Below are 20,430 nucleotides of genomic sequence, written 5' to 3'. Positions count from 1 at the left end.
TTCACATCTCAAAACCAAATTGGCTGCACGGAGTTAAGTATTCTATAAAATTGAGCCCTGGTTATTACTTTTAAAATCTGCAGTGGCAATATTTAACGTTCACTGAAAGGAGGATTATGTAAGATTGATAGGCAAAACAGTACGTTGATTTGGTTAGCAAAAACATTTTGATAGAACGGATTTATTCTTCATCAATGCAAAGCCATGTGCAATTTGCCTAAGATAGATCTCTGGGAACCCCTGAAAGGTGAAAGAAAAGAGCTATATTAAAGAGCTTTCAAATTTTGCCTGTCCCTGAATATGAACGCTCACCCAGAGGAAAAGTTAATGATTTTTTTAAAGGGGTGGGAGCACAGACTCCCTTGTCTCTCTCCAGATTTACCAAAAGCAGCCTCGTGGACTAAGAAGAGTAAAAGGAGCTTCTTTTCCAGAGGTCTTATCTAGGAGTATGCAGAGTGCCAGATTTCTTCTTGGAGTAGACACAATTTACGTGAAACCACATCAGGAACAAAATGAAAAGTTTTTATTGCGAGTTTATTTTTTAAATAGAAATTTATAAAATGTTTAGTTTACTCCTCAACTTATCTCCCTTTTTCAAAATCTTTAAGGGCAATTATTGGCCCAGGCTCTATTTATTTGTAATTGACACATTCTTAAAATACAACCCAATCAAAAAGAGATGTGCCCTTTAAGGAAAATGCAGGTCAGGGGCAGACCTACCACAGAGGCAAACAGAAATTTCCGCCTGCTGTCAAGCCAAGAATGTTTCCATAGATTTAGTTTCACCTTCATAGCCTTTTCTTCAGTTCCTCACTTCTCTCCCAACACTTTCCCCACCAAAAGAGCCTGTACACTGAGAGAACCATAGGCCATTTTATTCTTCCTTCCCTTACCTTAGACTTGACCCAGGAACAACTTCCAGGCTCCTCTTGAGGTAATTTAACCTTGGCCCTCAAAAAGGCCAACTCACCATGAAGAGAGACTCCTGGACTCTGCAGCCACGGACCCTTGACCCATGGGCTTATTTGAGAAGCATAAATTTAGTGCAAGTCACAATAATATTCTGGAATCTGCGCTTCTCCAGGCTCCCCCACCCCCTTCCTAGACACACATTTCTTCATTTTAGAGGCTGAGTCCAACCTCTGAATTAGGGAACATTTTCTGAATTGGTGACTCAGCCCATTTTCTGTCTAGTATTATCAATTCTCAACTTGCTTAGTTCCTTTATTTGAAATGGCATAAAGATATTGCTCATAGTTTCGTTATTTCTATTTTGGCCAGTTTGCTGGTATTTCTTTAAAAAAAAAAAAAACTCCAGGAAAAAATAGTACTTCCTGGTATGTGAGAGGGCAAACAAGAGTTTCTCTTTTTATTTTGCCAACCAGCTTTTGGCCACTTTTGGGCTGAGGTAGTTAGAACTTCCTGGCGGAAACAGAGATAGGAACGCAGGACGGAAGAGGCAGTTCTGAAGACCTTGCCCCCGTCCTCTTCATGCCTATTGAGTGAGATAACCAATTCCCAAATCCTGGAGAAGGCTGCCATTTTCTTCCTGGGGTCCCAGAAGAAGTCCTAGCTATATGGCCACCCATTGGTGGCTTAAACCAAAATCCTGCCTTTTAGAAATTATAGATGGCAAAGTCAAAGGAAAGGACCTTTTTTCTCTCCAACAATCTGCCAACTACTTAGTAGATTACAAGAGAGCCGCAGCTCGGAGAGCTTTATGTCTGCCAAGATCTTCACAAAGACTGTAAATTGCCTTAAAAGAGGAACTGACTGATTGAATATATTTAAAGGTAAGATTCTTTTTTTGAAACTCTGAGAGGAGGAATGAGATGAATTTCCATCTCTTTCAGGAAAGCCTACCTAAGTGAATTTTGATCTGTGAAGTTTAAAAAACATGGGTTAGACTTTTCTACCTAACTCTGCAAATTCCTAGATCTTTCTTAAACCACATTATTAAATAGTATAAAATAAGTGAAAAAATTGTGGTCCTTCCTCCCTTTTGAGCACTACAGTTTATCTTTTTGGAAGGCACGGCTGCTACCATCAACGCTATGCACTGAGTATGTTGAGGCAGCTCCATACAATGGTGTGTCATATCCATGCTAACAGAAGCCTCAGATAAAAGTCCTTCCATATAGTCAGCTTGTTAGAGTACTTGAGGAAGGCAGATTTCAATTACAGTCTTCAGTTTTAGTCTCTTAGCTCAGACTTAAATTGTCCAACATCTAGAGAGAGGGAAGAGGCGCCCACACATCCGTGCAAATTCATTTTGATTGGATTGAAATGAAGGTGGGTAGCCATTGCTTTGGGGCTGTCTTCCCCTTCCAGAGAGCTGCCTGCTAAGGAACCCACTGGCACCCAACGATGCTACCGCTGTTCATTGTCTGGCCATGGGGATAACTATTTTGGACATCACTGAGGATGTCTGGAATTAGTTGGTGTCTAAGTGCATGGCTTTTCTTTTTCTTTGTGTTAAGCTGGCTTCAAAAATGGACTATCACAGTCTTCTGCTCTTAGAGGTTAGCAGTGAACTTTAAAGGGCCCTCCATTTCTTGATTTTTGGACTAATAGCACCCACTTGATCCCAGAGCTCATCATTTCTTTGAGAGAAAAAAAGGGAGGATTTTGCTTTGGTTTTTATTTATGTTTTCATCTTGCCACTTCAGCTTTTACTGTAACAAAGGTCTCTGTAAACATCATAGAAAAGGCCCTATGGTCTTGCCCAATATTTAATAAGTTCCTATAGAATATATCAATTATATGTACAGTCTAAGGGTTTAAAAATTGTTTTCCCTATCCTTTTTCTTTTAAAAGAGTAAATTCAGAGGTATCCTGACAAAAATAAAGTAAAATGATTGTAAGAATATTAGGATACAAAGTATATACTGATATATATATATATAATTCCTTACTCTTACTATAAAATACCTTTTGTTGATTCCAAGATACTGTCAATGCACTATCAATTCACAGACAGTTTTACGGGAAGTAGAAATAACCACATCAAATATATGCATCCCTAATACATAGCTATTGGCTACATCCAAAATTCAGAAAATACACTGTGAAAAGGTGGGTGTCTTAAACTTCAGGCTGTATGATATTTTTTCGAAAATGGAGGAATTGCCTCAGTTAATGTAGAAAGCATTTAAGCCAGTCCTTTCCACAAAGGAGCATTTACTGTAATAAAATTTCACTTCACGGAGCACCTCCCTCCCTCCCCACAAATCCACCCCAAGTTATGCCTTTTCATTTTCCTATTTTCTAATACATTTACAAATGAAAGGAGCCCAGAGCTTCAAATACCTTTTTCTAGCTCTTCTTTAAACATATTCTGGCACCTACCTATAAAATTATATTGACCTGATGCAGTACCACTGAAGACAAAGATGGTCGCATTTTGGCTTTTGCGGGAAAAGAAGAGGTGGGGGTGCTAGCATGACCGCCGCGCCTGAGGGATGGGGCAGACTGGGAATCATGCTGCTGTCTGAAGCTGCTGAGAAGGGCCGTTTTCCAAACGCAGTAGCGCCCCCACGCGGCAGAACGCCCCAGAAGGCGCAGAGGCAAGACAGGTGCTGATCCCGGGCCATTTATGTCTCTGCTCTTTCCACACTCAGGAGCACGAGTATGTTTGACATGCGGTGTGAGGAGGAGGCCGCGGTGCAGCCGCACAGCAGGGCCCGCCAGGAGCAGCTGCAGCTGATAAATAACCAGCTGCGGGAAGAGGACGACAAATGGCAAGATGTGAGTGCTGGGCAAGGCTGCGGGCAGCGGGGAGGCTGCCCAGCACAATGGGTTAGAGGCCGTTTGGAGCAGAAGATCAGGTGGGGTGGGTAGACTTGGAGGAGAAAGCTATGCAGGTGAAGGGAGCCCTTAGAGGATTTCAAACAGTGACTCAGTAAATGTGGGAAATTAAAGGAGGTTTAATAGCAACATGAAGGGTGAGGAGTGAATGATGCAGACATGTAATTGGCAAGTACCCTTGCTAGAAGGCTGGCCACAAAGGAGAGGGGAGTGGGAGAGAGACAGCTGGCATGGGTTGTAGAATTGAAGATGCACTGTCTTTTGAGATTATATGTTTGAAATTGATAATGATGATGACAATGATAATTGCCAACATTGAAAGTGTACCAATCCCAGAAACTATTCTAAGTGCTTTGCATGGAATTCATTTAATACTCTTAGTAACTCAGTGAACTAGCAACTGTTATCATCCTCAGTTCCACAGATGAGTCCCAGAACAGCTAAGTAACTTAGCCGAAGCCACACAGCCAGTGAGTGAGAGAGCCAGGATTAGAACTAGGGAAGGAAAGCTCAGGGCCTGAGGAGGGCCTTAAGATTGTTTGTGTGCTGAAAGCAGAGAGCCAGGGCAGGAGAAGAGCTTGAAGATGGGGAGGAGAGGGGGTGAGTGCATCATTGCATTAAATTCTCACAAGGCGCTCTGAGATAGTTGTCACAAACTTGACTCTCCCATTAGGCAAAAAAGTTAACTTCTCCAAGGTTGAGAAAATGTGGTAATAACTATGTCTACAACATATTGAGCACCTATGTGTGCCTGGCACCTTGTATGCACTATCCCATTCAATCCTCACAACAGGCTTGTAAGAGTCGTTATTATTGTCCTTATTTTAGAGATGAGGAAACTGAGGTACAGAAAGGCTAAGAAACGTGCCTGAGATTCCAAAGTGTGGTAGAGATGGAGCTAGGATTATTTGCCGTAGCTGCCATCCTGCCCATCTGACCTGAATTGTAACTCTTTGTCTTTGTGCTGTAACTGCCTGTAGGATTTGTGGGGAGGCTGTTTTAAGGATCAAATGAATTCATCCATATGGAATCGTCGGTTCTGTATGACCCCAAAGCCAATTTTTTTCTGCCTTTACTTCCTTCTCTGAGGAAATCGTGTAGGTCTGTGGTTAATTCCTACCATTCTGTTGTCAGCAGGTTCCTTCACAATGCAGAGGTCATAAATAGCGAGACATGAAGTTTCTTACAATACCCTGTGAGGCAATACTTTAAAATTTGTAACCTGGAATATGATTGCAAATTTCACATTGCCATGTTTAAGTAAATGTCCTGCCCTTCTGTGGATAATGTAGATATATCTGAAGGTTTCCCGCCTTGTGAGGCATTCCTGTTCCAGCCAGGCGTGCATCGGATTGTGTGGGAATGCCCTCGCCTATGCCTGGCTTCTAGGCAGTGCTAACTAAACTCTGAGGAGTAGGCATAGAGTTACGTGCAAACCTGAATAAGCATGTTCTATCTCCCTTTCCCACCCCCACAGGACCTGGCTCGTTGGAAGAGCCGTAGAAGAAGTGCTTCTCAGGACTTAATCAAGAAAGAGGAAGAAAGGAAAAAAATGGAGAAATTACTGGCTGGCGAGGATGGGACAAGGGAACGAAGGAAAAGCATCAAAACCTACAGAGAAATTGTTCAAGAAAAGTGGGTTCTTTCTGTTGTTGTTTAACGTATGATATTATCTAGATGTGCTTTTTCTAACAGTTGTTGGCTATTACAAAGGCTCTGACACCAATATTATACACTCCCCGTGCTGTCCCTTCAGCTCTATCTGGGTTCCTACCCAGGTCTTCTTTGCAGTTTTTGTGACTGTTGGCTTTGTTCTTGCTTCCCCCCATGCCCATCCTGTAGAGAGCGGAGAGAGAGGGAGTTGCATGAGGCGTATAAGAACGCACGGTCCCAGGAGGAGGCTGAGGGGATCCTTCAGCAGTACATCGAGAGGTTCACCATCAGTGAGGCTGTTCTTGAACGCTTGGAGATGCCAAAAATTCTGGAAAGAAGCCATTCAACAGAGCCAAACTTATCCTCCTTCGTGGACGACCCCAACCCCATGAAATACCTGCGGCAACAGTCACTGCCTCCACCTAAATTCACTGCCACTGTGGAAACCACCATCACTCGTCCCAGCGTTCTGGATACCAGCATGTCAGCAGGCAGTGGGTCTCCAAGCAAAACTGTAACTCCCAAAGCAGTGCCTATGCTGACGCCCAAGCCTTACTCCCAGCCCAAAAACTCTCAAGAGGTTCTGAAGACCTTTAAGGTACGCTGAGTTCCTTAAGAGTAGAACCAAAATTGAACTCCAGGTAGTCAATGGAAAGAAGCAGCTTGACTCAAGAAAATGCAATTATTTCTGTCAAATGAAAGCAAAATGTGTTAACATTTACAATTGAGAAGTTTGTGTGTCTCAGGACACTTGGTTTGCAAATGGTTAAAGGGTCATGTTCCCCTCAATTCCTGTTGTTAATTCTGATGGACTCCAATGAGATTGATAGTCGAGTCACCTCCATGAGCAAAGTCTATTTTCTAGTTTGACATGATGGCATGGTCTCTCTATTGTAGTCGTAACAAACCCTAATTTAGTAATACCCTATGTATCTACAGCTATCTGGAGGTATTGCCAACTCCTCAAAACAAAATTTTAATTGTCTTTGGTTTAAATAGAAGTATACACAGCTGTCTCTCTTTTAGGAAGAAAAGGACATTATATCCAAAAAGATGCTACAATTGATGAAAAAATAATGCAAGGAACACATGGAAACGTGAGAGGGACTTGGTCCTCAGATGAAACAGATTTTTAAAATATTTTTAAGTGGAAAAAAACCAGATTTTTTTCTTTTTTACCAATGAATGTGTAAAATAATGTTCCAGAACCAAAGAACCTATAACAACCAAACATCTTTTCACTTTCTCAAATTCTAGTATTTTCCCTCATGTCGTGAGGAAGCTCTTTATCCCTTGTCTTAAGCTCTATTGACTTACAAAGAAAAATCAGTTCTCGTTGTCCCTGCACACCACATGGGTTCCTAATGGAAGACAGAGGTGGAATTCCTCACTGGGAGACAGGGACATGAGACTGAAAAGAAAGTTTGCTTAATTAAACTAACTGAGCAATGTGATGTATCTTCCTGTTGAATTTCAGAGGGAACCAAACCACACTTTCTGACTTTTGCTTAAATAACTCTGAATATAGCTTAAAAATCTGTGCCTTAGGCTTTGGTAGAACAAAAGGAAAATGTCCTGGCTGTCTCATCTGGGTTCAATTTGAGATGTTTGCCCTTGAAAGGCGGGGGCTGTGTCTTAGTTGTTCACAGCTTCCTCCTGAGAGCCTGACATGGGTGCCCAGGACATGGTAAGCGCTCAGCAAGTGTTTACTGAATAAATACATGAATTTTCCCTGAGAAGATGAGCTACTCATCATGCAGGCTCACCCACACACAGATACGCATGTGCCCAAGCAAGCTCAGTAACCCACCTAAGTACCACGGCAGCCCTCCTTCACCTGGAGCCCACTGCAATGAACTGTCTGTGACAGTCCATCAAGGAAGGTTTGATGTTGAGGTGGCCCAGAGCGGGGGTAGGGAAATACATTTCTTTAGCTTGGTATCCAAGGCATCTGATCAGATAATCCAGATGTCCACTTCCCCTCCTTTATATAAATAGTGCCATGGGATCATTTAAACAGAAGAAGTAGGATAGAAAACTTCATAGCAAGACTTTGCCCCTGAGAAAACGAGTCCCTTACCATTGTGGCAAGATGGTGTAGAGGCCTCAGGAAGAGCATTCATGGAGGGGTGGATTGAGGAACCGCAGTAGACGTCCTTTTAGAGCTGGGGCTCACTCCTGACCACAATGAGCCCTTGACTCATCACAGGCCTTGATGGCTATCAGCCCTATTCACAGCTGCACCACTGAGTGGGTGGACCCACTTGTGCTCGAAGATAATATGTAAATGGGACAGTTGTTACCAGATAAATGCTAGGACAGAAGATAAGGGGGTGTGTGTGTGTGTGTGTGTGTTTTTGTGGGGAGGTGGGTAGGGCACGGAGGCAGGGCATAGACTCAGTTTCCCATTGCAGCAGAATTAAGAGTAAAAAAAAGATCAAGTGAAATAGTTTAAGGAGGTGTTTTTCAAACTGAGAGTTGCCAACCGTTGCTAGCTTATAAAAGCAATTTAGTGGTTTGGAATCAGCATTTTTTTTAAAAAAAAATGAAGTAGAATAGACTATAGTAACAAAAAACAGACTGGTGTATCACAGATAATAAAGCAAGATATTATTTTGTGAAACTCCTGTTTCAGTTATATTTATGTGTGTGCTCAGTTGTGATTTGTTTCTTTCTTATGGATCACAGACAACAGAGTGTGCAAGCCGCTGGCTTAAGGCAAATAAACTATAACTAATATCTGGCCTTCCGTTATTCCTTTTGAAAGATTTTAGAAGGCCTAGAAACAGTAACAGCTAATATTTATGTACTTAAAATGTGCCAGGTACTGTTCTAAACTGTACATCTATTAATCCATAAAGTGGCTGTAATAGCACTCTCAGGGAGAGACCATTGTTATAAATTTTGCAGATGAGGAAACAGGTTGAAGATTACGTGGCTATTAAGTGGTAGAGCCAGGACTCAGTCTTAGGCCGTCCAACTGCTGGGCTTCCTCTCATAAGCATTCTCCACTTTGCCTCGAACTTCAAGACAGAGGTGCTAGATGCCTTTCAATAAGCCAGACCGCCCACTCTCTCTGCTTCTCCTTTCTTGCTTCACTGGTTTCCCTAGATATGGGTGCAAAACAAAAAATATTTTAATGTGCATTGGCCTTTTTTGTTGAAAACACTTGGATTGTAAAGTTAACTAGAAAGAGGGATTTACTATACCATAGCATGGCATCAGGTTTCCTGCCCTCCATGATAGCATCAAAAGAAGTACCCATTGCCGCCTACCACCACAGGATAACCTGTGAAATATTCCCCATCCGAGGGGGGTTCCACCTAATTTATATATTAACCAGAAAAAAATCCTGAAGATTGTGGAATAGCAATCAGAACTTAAATGAAAAATTACTGGAACCCAAACATGTGGCATGTATTTATACGTAAGATTCCCTGATTGGCCAGACTTTAAAATAGAAGCACACCCTAAGTAAGACGAACATGAAATGTAATCTTAAGTGAAGTGGCTTTAGATGAGAAGGCCAACGACCTTTCAAAGAGGCCCTGAAAGGTGGCATTTATAGGAGCCCTAATTTCTAAAACCAATTGAAGTGTATGAGAGACCTTATTCTTTGTTGGACTCTGATTATTAAATGCTAATGTTTTAAGGTGATTCTGAATGTGTTATTTTCTTATAGTCTTTCATTGGGGAATAGCATGTGTTTTGTTCTTTCTGGTTTTTATAGGTAGATGGGAAATTCAACATGAATGGAGAAATGGTTCATGGCGATGAGGAGGAGAAGGAAAGAGAGTGTCCCACAGTGGAGCTGGCCCCCTCGTTAACCAAATCCCAGATGTTTGAAGGTGTGGCCAAAGTGCATGGGTCCCCCGTGGAGCTGAAACAAGACAGCAATAGCATCGAGATCAACATAAAGAAGCCAAATTCTGTTCCCCAAGAACTGATGGTAAGAACCAAACTTTTTTTCCTCTTTGGGATAATTCCATTGTGAAAGAATCTGTTTTAAAACGTAAGTAGGTCTTGGTGGCAATCGTTTCTTTTTATGTGGGTGTGTCAGCTTGCAAGGGCTGCCACAACAAAGTACCACAAACTGAGTGGCTTAAACAGAAATTAATTGTCCTGCAGCCCTGCTGTCTAGAAGTCCAAAATCAAGGTGTGTGCAGGGTTGGTTCCTTCTGTTGGCTCTGAGCCTTCCACGCCTCTCTGCCAACTTCCGGTGGTTGCTAGCAATCTTTGGGGTTCCTTAGCTTGTAGCTGAATCACCCTGATCTCTGCCTTCACTTTACCTGGTGCTGTCCCTGGGTGCTTGTCTGTATCAAAATCTCTCCTTTTTATAAGGACACCAGTCATACAGATTAGGGGTCCGCTCCACTCCAGGATGACCTCATCTTAACTCATTAGCTCTGCAACAATCCTATTTCCAAATAAGGTCACATTCTGAGTTACTGGGAGTTACCACTTCAACATATGAATTTGGGGTAGAGGGACACAATTCAACCCTCACAGTGGGTGTAATAAAAGGAACAATATAAATTATAAATAAGAAAAACTTTTCTTGTCTTCACATTATTGATGTCTAGTGTTATAGAAAAATAAACCTCTAAAATAGCTTTTTTTCTGTTTGTTCAGGACTCATCAGACTTTTTGATACAATTTGAAAATAACTGATGCTCTTAGAACCTGACTTTCTGTCCTTGACCATATGTAGGAAAGGGTATCTTTCTTACTAGTTAAAAAAACCAAAAACGTTTAGAATCAAACTGATTTTTAATTAGCTTAGCCCTCTTAAATTCGGAGTAATTGGAAACACTATTGAATGGCCAAGCTAAAAAATGTAGGATAATTCAAGAACAGCAAAAAAAGGAACACTCAAAATAATAACATTATATTTGCCACCCTGGAGGGGCATCAGGATCCAGATGACGCTTTCTTAGGTCTCACACCAGAAAGCCTCATGCTGGTTTTGCTGATCAAACCCAAACTTTCACTATCACAGGTGCAGCCCAGTTTTTGAGTTGCAAGCTGGACTCTGTTCAACCTCATTTGTCCTCACCAGAGGCTGATTTCTGCCATTTTAATTTATAGTGTTTGGGTTGGAATTTTAAAGGATGGAGAGAACTGTCAAGATTTTACCCTGAATCCCTAGAGAGGTTTGAAAGACTTGTCTCCCAGCTCCAGGGCTGTTAGATGACGCAGCTAGCGAAACCCACCCAGTGGGCTAGATATTCTTGTTCTTATCTCTGGGATTTGTCTTTTGAAGAATAAAATGTTTTCTCAGAGGAGTTGAGAGGACATAATTCTTCCCCACAGTGCTCAAGCCCTATGAAAGAGATTCAAATTGGAATAGACCAGAATAACTTCCTCGCCATGGTAACATGTTTGCTGGTCTCCAGGAGCAAAGATCCAGGCAAATGCTGTGTCTGTCAGCCTGGAATTTAACTTCACTTTTTATTTGTATAAATGTTACAGTTTCTGCAGAGTTCTTACAGATTCTCGTGAGGTGGAATGTTGAGGTCTGTGTGCGAACTTTACTGGTAGAGTCAATATTAACTTATGCTCTTAAATTTAAATTAGAAGTTACCCAAATTAATTAGACATTACAGTAGTGGAATTGCTTTTCTGGGACAGTTAGTAATTCTGTTCTTATTTCCCTTTTGCCACACTTAATGATGAACATTTTCTATAAGTTCCCTTCATAAATAACCTTTCCATTCCTCAGTTTGGTTACTCTGTCTATCAGGTCACAGGCCCTTTGCACATACTGTTGAGCACGGTTCTTTCTCACTGTACTGTGGAAAAGCAAGAGTGTGGGTGCCATGCTTGTCCCACGACACTGGCCATATAACAGAGGTGCACAGGGCTAACTCAGTCCTAGTGGATTCATTATAAGAACAAATCCTGAGGGCTCTGCTATCAGGCACACATCTGTTCTCTACCTCTCACCAGTTCTGCCCTCTGACCATCTTGTTGTTAGAATTTGTGGGAAATCCTGCCTTTGGCTGAATAGATTTTATTCCTGACAGAAGTTAAAGGAATAAATGAAGAGACCAGATGGTATAAGGCCTAAACCTCCTAAACCAACTATTTAATCGCTCGTATTCTAAGCTTTTAGCCCTTTGGAGGAAAAAGCTTTACCCATCCTGCATGGAGACCTATTGCGTTAAGTACAGAACTCCTAAAACAGAAGAAAAGGGGTTTTTGCTTGTTTTTTAGAGCAGTAAAACCTCCCTTAAAAATATACTCATTCTTGGGGCTGGCCCAGTGGCATAGTGGTTAAGTTTGTGCACTCTGCTTTGGTGGCCCAGGGTTCACAGGTTTGGATCCCAGGTGCAGACCTATGCACCATTCATCAAGCCATGCTGTGGTGTCATCCCCTATACAAAATAGAGGAAGATTGGCACTGATGTTAGCTCAGGGCTAATCTTCCTCAGCAAAAAGAGGATGATTGGCAATGGATGTTAGCTCAGGGCCAATCTTCCTCACCAAAAAAAATATATATATGTGTATATTTTTCCAGGCCTTTTCCACCTAACAGTAGTTGTACTGCTAAACTCCCTAAAGGCAAAGAGAAGATAGATTGAAAGATTGCACATTGATTACATATCCCCAAAAGTATCTTGTTTTAAGAGAAGCAAAATTAGATGATCTGAAAGAAATCACATTATTTCAGAAGTTTATACAGTGTAACAAGGAAACCCCCAAACAAAAGGTGGCCTTGTGGACTTTCTTCTCAGAAACCAGCCTGATCCCGGGCATCCTCAAGATGCAGATCCAAACTCGTGGAAAAGCCTGGGACCCTCTTCCTCTGTGTCTCTCTTCCTCGGAAACGCTGCCTAGTTTGGAATAATTTCTAGTTTAGTAAACCCTAGTGGTTCGAATAGATCATAACCTTTATTTACCCTGTCTCTAGGACTTTAGGCTCTTGAATTAATTATGGCAGGGGCTATTACATGATTTTCTGGGTAGATAACTACCTGTGTGTGTCTCTTAGACCATAAGCCAAGTTGTTAGCTGTTCTGCACAAAATTTTGGCTCATTTACTAAAACACTCTTCATACTCGCTTACAACTTATGACACCAAAAGTTTTCCATTCAGAATGTTACCCCAAGGGTCATTTTAAAAGGATCTCTTCTCCAATAAACCTGCTCCTCGTTTTACTTCCTTCTCCACATTCCAAGAAAAGCATTTCTTGACTGTGTGCCAGCCAGTTTATTCCTATTGAAACGGTGGAATTAATTGGTCATGACAAAATACGGCGACCAGCTTAAAACGGGGCTGTGCTTCAGAGCCTCCCAGGGCCTGAGACTGGCCGCGACCTGATTTGCTGTTTCTAATTCATTTGCCCCATTCTGTGGGGTGGTCAAAGGAATAGTGTTCTTCTTGTTAAATAGTGTCTTTCTTCTAAAAACTGCATTCCCAACAGATACACTCTTTACAGAGGAGTAGCCTCACCCACCACTAAAATGTCACAGCTCCTGCAGGGCGAGCTGGAACTGTTAAAGGGCACAGCAGCAGTGGGCAGGAGCATTAGCTTAGACTGTGAGGCAGGGCAGCATGGAAGGGTGGCCGCAAGACTCCAGGGGCAACGGGGCGAGGTTAGAGGGGCAGCCTCTTGGCCCGGCACAACCACTTTTGTGTGACATTATGTCGTCTCTTTAATTTCCTTCTACCTCACCTTTCTCATTTGAAACTCTTGGGACTGTGGACTTTAGAAATAGATCCTAAATTAGATTAGACTTGTTTTTTTTTTATTACTCTGGCTGTATCTACTAATACCAGCAAACTCCAAATCATCCTCGGTTGAATCATCTCTAAGGTAATGAGATTGTGATAGTAATTACCTGGCCTAGGGTTGCCTGTTAACTGATAAGCATGAATTGAGGACCTACTCTGTGCCCAGTTTTTGAAATAGAAGAAGAAACTCGTAAACTTGCTTGGAAAGCAATTTTCATAAAGCAACTAGAAAAGTGTATAAAACGATATTTAATTAAGTGCTACATATTAGGGTCAGAAGACCAGAGGGGTATAAGATTGCAAAGAATAGGTAAGATCATTATAGGTTGGGGTTTTGTGTGGGATGTGGATTTTGAAACTTGACGGTAAATTTGGGATTTGCGTTGGAATGCAAAAAGGAAGGAGGCTATTCCACATGTTGCAAATAGCAGAAGCAAAGAAAGGCATGGGCAAGGTTGTGGAGCCCACAGGAGGATCCCAAGAGGTGAAGAGGGTGACTAGATGCTGTACACTCTGAGCAGAGGCCCCTTCCAGTTATCCCTGAGATATTTCCCAGTGGAAACCAGTACTTCTTTTTGCATTTGAAAATGCTGGCTCTGTAAGAAAATCACGTTGTAGCACAAATACAGGCTCCTAGAATGTAGGACTGGAAAAAAATTTGGGAGGTCTTCTAGTCTGAGGACTAATTTATCCTATTTATTGCCCTGCAGAAAGATGCTTTATGTCTCCCTCAAAACTATTCTAATGTTTTCTAGTATTTTCCACTGTCAGCTATATTTGTATTTGAATTTTTCTTTCCACGATAGTACCAAAAATGACCGTTTCCTAAAACACCTAAAGTACTCCATGCACTAGGTCAAAGATCAAACCCCACCTGAGCAAGTTAAACTGTCTGAGCCTCAATTTATATTTAAAATAAGGAGAATAATAGTATATGCATCTGATGGTTATTGTGAGAATTCGTTTATATGGAGCATTTACCATGATGTCAAAGCGACTGATAGACAGAGGTGCCCTTAAATTATTTTTAATATTATCATACAGCAAATAGGAGAAAGAAAGTCACAGTATATTTTTCAGAAGCCAGAAAAGGTGATAAGGGTAAAGTTTTTTGGGTTAAAGTAAGATCGTCAAAATTACCATCTTGCACAGATGTGAATTTCAAATAAATGAAATGAATTTCTTGCTGTCTTCCAACTCAGCTTGTCAGTCGTTCCAGTTGTAATTCTCTAAGAAGCATGCAGATGTGAATAGCTTTTTCCAGAAGACGATTGCCCTTGCAGATGCTCACATGATTATTTCTGCAGCTCATTTCGCTTCTCCTATTATTCACTCTTTCCCAATTCTGGCTTTCCTCTGCCGCCTAGACCCCCAGACTCCCACCCATTGACTCTGTCACTCCTTTCCATGACTGTGGATCAGCTCCCTCTTGCCAGCTCATCCTGAATGCTGTCATGCACACCCTCCCTGCTGGCCAGCACCTCCCCACCAGGTTTGTGGCAATTCTCCCTCGTTGACCAAGGGCCAAACTCAGCTATTAGGTGTCTAAACTACTTCATCTGCTTTTCTCAAACTAAGTAACAAAGTAGGTCAGTTTTTTTCACCTTCATAAAGCTCTAGGCCTTCCCCTTGAAAATTCAGTCCTTTACTAATGTTTTCTTGATCCGGGAAAACAGACAATCAGATCTTTCTTGAAACATTTTATTTTGCAGTGAGAGCAGGGTGAAGGCATTTGAGTAGGTGCTATTTTCCTTACAACTGAGACCAACTGCAAGTTCCTTGTAGATGTCAAATGTCAACAGACATTTCTTTAGAAACTGTTTTTCCCCATCTAGAAGTAGTTGTGAGAGTGTTAGATTTTAATGCTCTTTAAAAGTCATTAAAGATATTTAGGTAGAGAGCATTTACAGATTTCAAGAAAGTACACATCACGGACTGTAAAAGGTCAAACCGAGCCCATCTTGCCTGGATTAGAGCCTCACGTTGTTGGTTTGAAAAGTTTAAGGCAAAAAGAAAAAGTTTAAGGAATGGAGAGGCTGATTCTCCATGTAGATCCTGTTTCGTCCAGTGGAAATAGATATTTGGAGATATAAAAGTGAAAGGAGAAACACGTGCATGGCCTATGTGGCACCTGGGTCATGGTGCCAAGACATAAATAGTCTGATTTTCTGGGCTCATAGGCAAATAAGTTACTCGAGACTGGAGCAGGGAATCACTCAGAGTCACAGAATAGTAGCTCAGGAAAGGACCCTGGACATCACTTCTTCCTACCTGTGGAGGTTGAATGATCAGTCCAAGTTCTTATAGCTTCTCTGTCCTAGAAACAGAACCACCCAAGCCCTAGATCTCAGGATACTCCTTGCTGTGCTGCTTCCTATTTCCAGTTCATTCTCCAATGTCACTCTCTGGGCCAGTCCACCAATGAGATTCCTGGTAAAATGAACAGCCAGATGCCAGGTAGATTTTATGGCGAGACTGTGTCCCTCTCAAGCCAGGAAACTGCCACCTCCCACCCGTGGCCTCAGGGCTGAGTCTGGCACCAGAGCCGGTTTGGATGGTGTTCTCAGTCGAGGGGAAGCCAACTCCTGGCTTAGGTCTCTGGAACTGTTCTGTGGTCTCATTCACTCATGTCCAGGGATCTGTTTTTATTTACTTGTTTTCATCCTTGAGACAGTGTTACCGACTGGAGAAGGGAAGAGCTCTCCTCTGTTTGGCTGTAACCAAAGGAAAGTATGGGTCAGAAAGTGCAAGGCATGTTTGTTTCAGGCAAACCTTTGAGTTTATCAGGATTGGTTAAAACTGCCAAGTTTGAACTCATTTCCTTCCAAGTAGTGATGTGAGTACAAAAGTAACAAGCCTTCAGGGTGGAGTATCCAGACACAAGTTAATTACAGTGGCTTTGGAGATTTCCCTTGATTACATATAGTCTATATATATATTGCAGAATATAGAAAACTATAAAGAAAATATAAACTACGTCTTACTCCAGCCACTCAGAGCTTAAACTAAGATTTTTTTCAAATGTGTATCCTTTTCCTCTTTTTCTCAGTGCATATAAAATATTTTTCAAATGGGCTCATGTTATTCAAATTGTGTTTTAGCTTGCTTTTTCTCTTAATTTATCCTGAATATTTTGCTAGTAATAGCCTGATTTTGATGACTACTATGCATTTAAACTAAGCTTGACAGTATAAATTTCATAAGTAATGCGTATAACCTTTGCTTACCTAACATGGATTGCCTATCTGCTGTATGCCAGATACTCTGCTGGGCCCCTACCCCTCAGAACCTGGACTGGATTGAAAGCCCCAAGATGGGTGATGGCTGGGGGCAGTTTGGGAAGCCACCCTGCGAAGCAGAGACTTAGCTAAATTGCCTCCTGTCTTGAGAGATTCCAGAGAGTTCTCATCTTTTGAAGAATACATGGATAAGAAGTAGAATGGAAAGAAGGAGATAGAAAGGGTGAGAAGGAAAGTGAATGGAAAAGACAGTTTGAATCGTTTCAGCAGTGAACTTGGCATTCTCAGGTTTCTTCTCTTCTTATCAATCAAAACCTTTAAATACTTGGGGACAACTTGGAGGTGGATGTGACTCCAAGCCCAGATGATGGAGCATGGAGGTTTCCAGCACAGGGCAAGTTTCCCCCTCTCCTTCCTACTCTCAGTGTCACCCTGGGTAAGTCACTTAGCTTCCTGGGCCTCAGATTCCTCTGTATAAAGAGAATCAATTCAGTACATACATTATGAGCTTGTTTGGGGATTAAGTGAGATAATCCATGTCAAATGCCCTAACAGTGCTGACACATGGTAAATGTGATATATATTAATTGTGGCTACAGTAACAACAGTGTGTAACCTTCCAAGTGTCATTTTAAGGGAATATAAATTGGGTCACCTGGGAGCTCAGTATTTGAGTGTTAAGCCTTATGGAAATGCATTCAGAAATGTGAGAATTCTAAAAAGTGGAAGTTCTCCATTAGTCATGTGTTAGTAAAATATTACTGGAATGCGGTGTGCTCGAAAATCATCCTTAGTAAAGTAGTGCTGGAGGATTTTGTCTCCTTTGCATTAGAAATTGGGTCTAAAGGACTTCATGAACTATCTTATTTCATTGATTCTGAGTGGCACACTTTCCACATCTAAACGTCTCTGAATAAGGATATGTCTTATAATCAATAGTGTGTCACATTTACAGACAGTGCAGTCTTTTTCTAAGTAGTACCTAAAATAATACAGGTAGCAACCGGGGTTTAATAAAATACGTCCGTTTCTTTGTTCATTTTTGGGCTGCGGAGGCTTTGGCCCAGTTTTTGTAGTTATTTAATTTTTTTTCTAGGAATTGGAGACACTGGTGTTCTCAAGAGCATCACTCATCAATATTTGACTGCAAATTTGTTTCCCAACCTCAGATAGATTTCTGTAATCTAATTCATTTGGGGAGAAACCTAAAATCAGTATTTCTGACAGTATTATATATATAAGCATCATAAAACAGAAAATGCTGTCATATGTTAATATTTTTATGTGTGAGGGGAGCACTTTGAATTATAAAATCCAACTTATTCTATTGTAATGCTAGATTGGTTGATCTTCAAATGCTACTGTCATATCAGTTGTTCATATAACAATGTAAATACACATACAACATATATATATGTATAACTTTATGTTAAAAGAGACTTCAGTTTATTTAACTATTTCCATTCATTAAGTCTCTTAAAAGGATTCAACTAAAGCTTGTTGATATATTAAAAAGGTACAAAATCCATTAAATAATATAAATGTGATGCTTATTTCCTGCCTAGGGTTTTAAAAGTGCATTTTAATTTAATAGTATGTTCTTCCAGAATTGATACATGATTATCCATCATTAGAAAATGCCCACCTAATTATGAGGATTTCAGAACTACCCCATCTTCCAAAAGAAAAAGCACTTTATTTTGCTGAGGAAGATTTGCCCTCAGCTAACATCTGTTGCCAGTCTTCTTTTTTTCGCTTGAGGAAGATTCAACCTGACCTAAGGGCTGTGCCAGTCTTCCTCTGTTTTGTATGTAGGTTACTGCCACAGCGTGGCCACCGATGAGTGGTGTAGGTCTGTGCCCAGGAACCAAATGGGCCACCATAGTGGAGCTCACCGAACTTAACCACTAGGCCACAGGGCCAGCCCCAGAAAAAGCACATTTTTGCCACTAGATACTATTGTAAAATCCTTTAGAAGCTTGAAAGTCTTGTTGCTTAAAGTTTGTGGGGTTTTTAATCTTAGAAAATTTGCAAATGAGTTTCATTTATTTCTTTTTTTACAGTGACTTTTTTTCCAATTTTTTTATTATGGTAAAATACACATAAAATTTACTACCTTTTTTTTTTCTGCTTTTTTCTCCCCAAATCCCCCCAGTACATAGTTGTATATTTTAGTTGTGGGTCCTTCTAGTTGTGGCATGTGGGATGCTGCCTCATCATGACCTGATGAGCAGTGCCATGTCCATGCCCAGGATCCGAACTGGTGAAACCCTGGGCCGCCAAAGCGGAGCGTGCAAATTTAACCACTTGGCCATGGGGCCGGCCCCCTAAAACTTACTATCTTAACCATTTTTAAGTGTACAGTGGCATTAAGTACATTCATGTTCTTGTGCAACCATCATCACCATCCATCTCCAGACCTCTTTTCATCTTGCAAAACTGAAACTCTGTACCCTACCTGTTAAACAGGAACTCCCATGACTCCCTCCTCCCAGGCTTTACCAACCGCCCTTCTACTGATTGTTTTTTTCTCCCCTTTCCCCCTGTGCCCAGCCTCTGCTAGCTACCATTCTACTCTCTGTTACTATGAGTTCAGCATTTTTTTCTTTTTTTTTTCAGATTCCACATATAACTGAGATTGTGCAATATTTGCCTTTCTGTATCCAGCTTGTTTCACTTACTATAATGTTCTCAGGTTCATCCATATTGTCACAAATGGCAGGATTTTCTTTTTTTTTTTTTTTAAGATTTTATTTTTTTCCTTTTTCTCCCCAAGGCCCCCCAGTACATAGTTGTATATTCTTCGTTGTGGGTCCCTCTAGTTGTGGCATGTGGGATGCCGCCTCAGCGTGGTTTGATGAGCAGTGCCATGTCCGCGCCCAGGATTCGAACCAACAAAACACTGGGCCACCTGCAGCGCAGTGCCCAAACTTAACCACTCAGCCACGGGGCCAGCCCCAGGATTTCCTTCTTTTTAAGGCTCAGTAATATTCCACTGTGTGTGAGTGTGTGTGTGTACATAAATATATATATATATAAACATTTGTATATATACAATTGTATATTTCTATATAATATTAATATTTATGTATAATATATAGATATTTTATATATATATATACACACACATCACATTTTCTTTATCCATTCATCCATTGACACTTAGGTTGTTTCCACATCTTGACTATTGTGAATAATGCTACAGTGAACATGGGCATGCAGGTACCTCTTCGAGATACTATTTCATTTCCTTTGGATATATACCCAGAAGTAGAATTGCTGGATCATATGGTAGTTCTATTTTCAATTTTTTGAGGAACCTCCATACTGTTTTCCATAATCGCTGTACCAATTTACATTCCCACCAACAGTGTACAAGAGTTCCCTTTTCTCCACATCCTGGACAATGCTTGTTTTCTTTTGACTTTTTGGTAATAGCCATTCTAACAGGTATGAGGTGATATCTCATTGTGGTTTTGATTTCCCTGATGATTAGTAATGTTGAGCATCTTTTCATATAGCTGTTGGCCATTTATATATCTTCTTTGTAATAATGTTTATTCAGGTCCTTTGCCCATTTTTTAATTGGGTTATTTGGGTTTTTTTGTTATTGAGTTGTAAGAGTTCCTTATATATTGTGGATATTAACCTCTTATCTGATCAGATATAGGATTTGCAAATATTTTCTCCCATTCCATAGATGGTCTTTTCATTATGTTAATTATTTTCTTTGCTGTACAGAAACGTTTTGGTTTGATATAGTCCCACCTTTTTATTTTTGCTTTCATTGCCTGTGATTTTGGTGTCAAATCCAAAAAAATCATTTCCAAGACCAATGCCAAGGAGCTTTCCTCCTGTTTTCTTCTAGGAGTTTTGTGGTTTCAGGTATTTAAGTCTTTAATCCATTTAGTTATTGATTTTTGTGTATGATGTAAGATAAGAATCCAATTTCATTTTTTTGCATGTGGATATCCACTTTTCCCCAACACCGTT

The 20,430-nt window shown here is 40.9% G+C and overlaps 1 protein-coding gene across 4 annotated transcripts in view; it reads left to right on the top strand.

Annotated features, from left to right (window-relative positions):
• Window positions 1–20,430, top strand: part of LOC124232944 (LIM and calponin homology domains-containing protein 1) — a 311,710-nt gene that overhangs the window by 253,020 nt on the left and 38,260 nt on the right. For all 4 annotated transcript variants that reach the window (XM_046649899.1, XM_046649900.1, XM_046649902.1 and 1 more), the window contains 4 exons: window positions 3,621–3,747; window positions 5,285–5,442; window positions 5,650–6,058; window positions 9,191–9,409. In XM_046649899.1, the coding sequence (XP_046505855.1) occupies window positions 3,621–3,747; window positions 5,285–5,442; window positions 5,650–6,058; window positions 9,191–9,409 (913 nt within the window). The remainder of the gene's footprint in view (window positions 1–3,620; window positions 3,748–5,284; window positions 5,443–5,649; window positions 6,059–9,190; window positions 9,410–20,430) is intronic.

Source organism: Equus quagga, unplaced genomic scaffold (genome assembly GCF_021613505.1).
Source record: "Equus quagga isolate Etosha38 unplaced genomic scaffold, UCLA_HA_Equagga_1.0 146_RagTag, whole genome shotgun sequence".
Taxonomy (NCBI): Eukaryota; Metazoa; Chordata; class Mammalia; order Perissodactyla; family Equidae; genus Equus; species Equus quagga.
The sequence above is the reverse complement of the archived record's forward strand: the minus strand, read 5'-3'. Positions and strand labels throughout refer to the sequence as shown.